Source organism: Phaethon lepturus, unplaced genomic scaffold (genome assembly GCF_000687285.1).
Source record: "Phaethon lepturus isolate BGI_N335 unplaced genomic scaffold, ASM68728v1 scaffold54440, whole genome shotgun sequence".
In the NCBI taxonomy this organism is placed as follows: Eukaryota; Metazoa; Chordata; class Aves; order Phaethontiformes; family Phaethontidae; genus Phaethon; species Phaethon lepturus.
Genome location: NW_010510837.1, coordinates 1 through 6,123, shown reverse-complemented (window position 1 = coordinate 6,123; position 6,123 = coordinate 1). Strand labels below are relative to the sequence as shown.

At 43.4% G+C, this 6,123-nt stretch overlaps 1 protein-coding gene across 1 annotated transcript; it reads left to right on the top strand.

Annotated features, from left to right (window-relative positions):
- Positions 1 to 6: 6 nt before the first annotated feature.
- On the top strand, positions 7 to 4,692 carry LOC104616831 (cartilage-associated protein; the record flags this gene model as incomplete). Its single annotated transcript, XM_010281977.1, has 3 exons — positions 7 to 104; positions 3,748 to 3,897; positions 4,521 to 4,692. Coding segments are annotated over exons 2-3 (256 nt in total), but the record flags the coding sequence as incomplete, so codon positions are not given.
- Between the last annotated feature and the right edge of the window lie 1,431 nt (positions 4,693 to 6,123).

Below are 6,123 nucleotides of genomic sequence, written 5' to 3'. Positions count from 1 at the left end.
AGCAGGGGCTGCCCGCCTTCCGCCAGGCCCAGCCCGGCCGCGACCTGCTGGAGGACTTCCAGCGCCGTGAGCCCTACAAGTACCTGCAGTTCGCCTATTTCAAGGTGAGGCCCAGTCCTTCATCCCTCTTCCCTTCCCTCCTGTTCCATCTTTCTGACCTGCCTCCGCTCCCCTTAAGCCTCGGCTCCCCAAAGTCTTGCCTTGTGTTGTGTCACCCTCACCAAGCCAAGGCAAGCCAAGCATGCCTGTCGGCCACCCCCATCAGTATCACGGCAGACGGGGACAGCATGGCATGTCCCTGCACAGCTTCGCTGGACATGGGTGCCTAGTGTGCCCATTGCTGGAAAAGCCTCCTGTCATGCCAACCTCTCGCCTGGCCCTCCGAGCAGGTTACTCTGGACTGTAGCCTCATTCCCCATCGCCTCCTCCACATCAGTTTTGCTTCCAATTGTCGTCCACCCCACCTCCATTTCTGCCCCTCTGTGGCCAGGCCCCCCAGTCCCTGTCGTCCCGGGCTGCCAACCCTGCACATCATCATCTCCCCAGAAAGTCTTACTAGTCCCATCCTCCCACCCACCTCATGTAACCCACAGTGGGACCACTGTGTGCCCTGTCTTTGTTCCTGCTTGCCCACGTAGTCGCATCCAACTCGTCTTTTACCAGTTTTTCCACAACTCATCCAGCACATCCCCTAAGATTAGACCCTCCGTTTCTTCCCAAACCCTCAGCCACTGGACCTTGCCTCCTTGTCGTCTAGCTGTGCTGTTCCTACCCCTACCGCTCGCATCTTTCCATCCGCCTTTCTTTGTTCTAACCTTTTCTGAAACCTTTTTTAGACTCTTCATGTCACTGGTCTGCTATTGCAAGCGCTCTTCACTGCTTCCTCTAGCTCAGCGTGTCCATATTCCGCTTGCTCTATCCTGGCCCGGTTCTTTCAAGTGCAGCAGCCCCCAGCCTGTGACTCGCAGATAGCCTGGTGCCTGCAAAACTCCAGTTTTGTTACAGCTATGGGAAGGAATAAAGCGAAAATTGGCTGCTGAATTGTGACACTAATGCTGCCGCCCTGGAATGGTATTTACTTTTTTCTTGTGTCAGCCAAGACTGGGGACACATACCTCTTTTAACAGATTTCATTCTGTTTTTGCAGCTTCTTGTCATCCTTCTGTCCAGGATCTAATTGACAATTTTCTCTCTTCTCATCTTCATCTTCTGTTTTCTAAATCAAGGTCCGTTCCTCATGGCATCCCCTCAGATACTGCAGTTCCTTGCATTTCACATAAATGGGACACCTGTGATAGGAGAAAACAAGCTGAACTCTTTGGTTAGATTGTTTTCTCTTTTAGGGATTCACTTCCAACATACCCCAGTAAGCATTACATAGGGTTATGTGTGTGTACATGTGTGTGTGTGTATATATATATAATGCTTGTGCATTCTTTTTGAGATTGCTGCTGGAATGAAAACACACATCTTTGTAACTGTTCCTGTGTCTTATTTGTAGGAGTGCTGTTTTCTCATGAAAATATTCAATGGTTTTCACAAATTACACAAACAGAAACAAAGAAATGTGTTCTCATAAAACAGGAGCAGTATCCACATGCCCACTTATCACACCAGTGTAATTCTGTGCATTTAAAGCCATCCCGAAGACTGTACAGAAGAATTTACCTTTATACATTAAAGCTGCACACACAGAAGATACCAAACAGGGGATATTTCTTTTGAATTACGGAGTGGGCAGGCGCTCCTCGCATTCTCAAAGCCGTGTACGAATACAAAAATGACATCACCACAAATGTTTCCATTTCTTGTCTTAAACTATTCATTCCTCCCCTGTGGTACATACAAAGTTTGGAATGTATGGATTACAGCAAAAATCATTCCTGCTTACCGTTTCTGATACAGTTAAGTAACTGGCAGGTAGGAATGTGAGAGCAAAATTGGAGAAATCCCTCCTTCTCCCTTTAAACCGTTTTTCAGTCACATTTGCAGTCGGTTTGTGCGTGCAGTTTGGCAGTTTTACCTTTAAATGTCAGTTGTTCAAATTGTCTTTCTTATTAGATTGTAGTCCAGCCCTGAGCTCTTATCACTCACATGGGGCGTTCTGAATGGGCCTTATAGAGTACAAATTGCTACCTACAAAGGACTTGTTCCTGGCTGGTGGTTTTCTGAAGAAAGGAATGTCACTTCCCCCACTCCCCCCACCCTGCCAGCGGCATTTATAGTATAGGAAGAAGGCGGAGGGAGATGCTTTAGGTCATTTTTAGAGTGACCATGTGTTTATTCAGGTGGATTCCATAGTGAAATTTTGCCACGTCTTAGATCCTGGGAGTAGCTGTTTCTGTGCTGCTGCTTGCTCCTCTGGAGGGAGCTTTCTCATAGCCACTGAGTTCACTTTTTTCTTTTTTTTTCTTTCTTTTTCTTTCTTTTTCTTTCTTTTTTTTCTTTTTTTTTTTTAAGTGGTGAAAGTTGAAACCAAGAGTGAATTATGGACTAAGAAAAATGAGAGAGACCTGTGAGCCTACCAATAAATAGGGTTAAAGCATAAAGCACAAAAGAAACCAGGCATTTGACGAAAGTGCAGCTGAGATTTCCCTTTGCGTTTAGCACTGTCTGGGCTGACTGGAGGCGCATAGTTTTGGGACAGCAGGAAGGGCAGCTGGCGGTGTTCCAGCGCTGGGACACGTACAGCGGCACAGCAGCAAGAGCTCATGTTAGGGTTGAAGTCTTTCTTCGGTGTAGTCGTCTCTCAAGGTTCTTTCTGAAATGAAAGGGTACATTTTATGGGGCAAACAGAAGAACGCATGTGCATACATGCTTGTGATTCTTGCTCGTAGTTTTATATGTACCCTTCCATAAGCTATTTCAGATGTTAGGTGGAACTCTATATCTCCTACACATCAATACACTGAATGGGTTGATATGGATCTTCGCTTACAATGGAAAAGGTTTTAACATTTCACAAATACTTCAGACTTTTACTTTCTCTCTCATTCTTCCTAAATATTTGTATATATACTATATAGTTTATAAAAACATGAATATATATAAAATAAAAAACAAATGCATGCACACAGAAGTACATCCATATTTGCCACATGCAGTTGTAGCTGAGTAATATGTACTTCACAAAGTATCTCTAATGGGCTTTAAAGTTAATTTAAAAATGGATACAGAAAACCACATAGTACATTAGGCATTAGGACACAATTATTGAGCAAGTCTCCGGTGTTTGCTCTAACTTCATAACACCATCAGGAAGATATGTTATTGTAATATTGTCTTCTGTGTTGCTAGGCAAATAAGTGACATAAACACCATCTAAACATGGTACGTGATGACTCCTGCCCAGGAGCCATAGATTAGCATCAGTAATTTCTGTGAGATTAATTGCACACAGAAGCAACAGTATAATCTTGTGCCTTGTCAACTTTATGAAGAGGAGAGGGGGAAGGGAAAAAAAAGTCTTCTTTCTGGATTACAGACATCATCTATGCTATCTGCAACAACAATAGACTATTAAAATTTAAAAAAAAATTCGTAGTGATGCAGCTAGGACTAAAACTGAGGAGAATTATATCAGTTTTACTGTACCGTTGTATCTGCTGAGACTGTGGTTTCAGTAGAAATAAGTTTGTGAAAATAGAGGCTGCAGGAAAGTTCATTGACAAAAACTGTGAAACTTTGAACTGTTTCTTTCCAGTTAACCTTTTTTCCCTTCTTCCTCCTCTCCCCATCCCTGTTTAGGCTAATAATCTTCCAAAAGCTATTGCAGCAGCTCACACATTTCTTCTGAAGCATCCAGATGATGAAATGATGCAAAGAAATATGGCCTACTATAAGAGCATACCTGATGCTGAGGAGCATATTAAAGACTTGGAGACAAAGCCTTATGAGGTAAGCTTTTCCAGAGTCTGGTCTTTTGGACCTGGTCCTACTACTCCTCTTACCGTGTGAGATTCAAGGATCTCATTTGCTTACATGTTCTCAGTTCTTACTCTTCTTTCCCTCTTGCTGTCTTCCTCCATCATCTCTGTTCCACCGCCTTGACACATTCAGTAATTCTCACCTCTCATACTTTTCACTGTTCCATACATGAGCCACGGTGAATCACAGACTGTGGCGTACCTGAAAGATAATACATGCAGGTCACTACGGGAGCTAAGCTGGTACACAGGGTTCTTCAAATGCACGAGTGCTATAGCAGCACAGCTTAAAACAACTAGGACCTCTGTGGTTAGGACTATTGAAAATCTCTGTCAAAACCTGTGCTTTAGACTCACACTGTTCTGTCTGTCCAGCAGGTTTTTGGGTTGATCTGAAATGGAATTGCCTGCTCTACTCTCCAAGAAATAGCTGGCAAAATCCATCAGTCATCTGTATTTGCTGTCCTCACATTAATTGGATAAGAGTTTATACAGTAATCCAGAAATGCAGAGACAGCATTTACTGTATTTGAATTTACACACAGCTTTCCACAGATCAGTTACTGCTGGTTTTCATTCCTGCCAATTTTTCAGAATCTCTTTGTCAGGGCTGTGAGAGCATACAACGGTGAAAATTGGAGAACATCTATCTCGGACATGGAACTGGCTCTTCCTGATTTCTTCAAAGCCTATGATGACTGTACAGCAGCCTGTGAAGGCTCCCGAGAGATCAAAGATTTTAAAGACTTCTATCTTTCCATCGCAGGTGAGTAGTTAGGAAACAGTAAGGAAAGATGTCCCAAAAGCACATTTCAGTTTATCCATAGGATTGGCTACCAAAGTCCTGTTCCTGATTTTCCAGTGTGAAATGCACATGGTGTCCCCTGCTCAGTTTGGGCCAATATGAGTTTATTAGATTCACTGAAAACTGCTTCAATTCTGGATTTTTTTTTTTATCCCAATAACATAAATGAGGGCTGTCAGAGAATCATAACAGAGAGTTCTTACATTAACATGGAAATTTAAGAGTGTGTTAATAACACAGATGTGTAAGTAATAACAACTACTCCATCCAAGTAGCAGTAGTTATTCAGACAGGTACCTTGACCATCATTTCAGTATCAGTTTGGCCACCTTTGAGGCTCAGTGCTTAGCCTGCCTTCCAAATCTGCTTTGTGGTTTGTGTCTTACTTGTGATCCATATCTTCTTTCTCATAAATACAAAAAGTTTCTGTTGCATATTATTAATCTTTCATACAGGAGAGTTTTGCTGGCAGATAAAATTTGTTTTTCATGTGTAGCTTAAAAAAATAAATCCATTGCTTTGCAAAGCAAAAGAGAAGCCACTTTTTTGATTGTTGTCAAAATGGCGCATATATATTTCCTATGCTCTTTTGTAGCGAAAGAAACAAGTCATTTCTCCAGCACTGTGGGCTCAGTGTTGTTGACGATATTTCTGTGGAGAGTGCCTGCATTTTTTCTCAACAAACTTAAAAACATGAAAAATGCAACAGAGTTTCTTAAGTTGCCAGAAGGAAAACCAGCCCAACCTTTTGTCCTAAAGCCATCAGATGTGTTGGTGAGGAGGAAACTTTTGTGAAATATGTTGATACATCAGCACCTCCACAGTTTCTCAGTGTGGAGCTGCTTTCCATCAGTACAGTGGACATGGAATAGCTCTTGCAGGCTACTCATCAAGCCTGGCTTTACGCTTGGGCAAAGTGGGCAGGTGCCTAGGAGAGCAGATAAGGAGTGAAGGTCAAATCACAGGCAGTACAGCATGAAACACAGGCTTTCTTCCCCAGAGCCCTGACATTATGGATGAGGGGGAAGGCCAATGAGGCAGATATCTTGCTGGGAGTCTGTTACAGACCACCCAACCAGGACGAAGAAACAGATGAGACATTCTATAAGCGACTGGCAGAAGTCTCACATTCGCTGGCCCTTGCTCTTGTGGGGGACTTCAACCTACCGGACATCCGCTGGAAGTATAACACGGCAGAGAGGAAACAATCTGGGAGGTTCCTGGAGTGTGTGGAGGATAACTTCCTGGCACAGCTGGTGAGTGAACCCACCAGGGGAGGTGCCTTGCTTGACCTGCTGTTTACAAACAGAGAAGGACTGGTGAGAGATGTGGTGGTCGAAGGCCGTCTTGGGCTTAGCAATCACGACACGATAGAATTCTCAATTGTGAGCG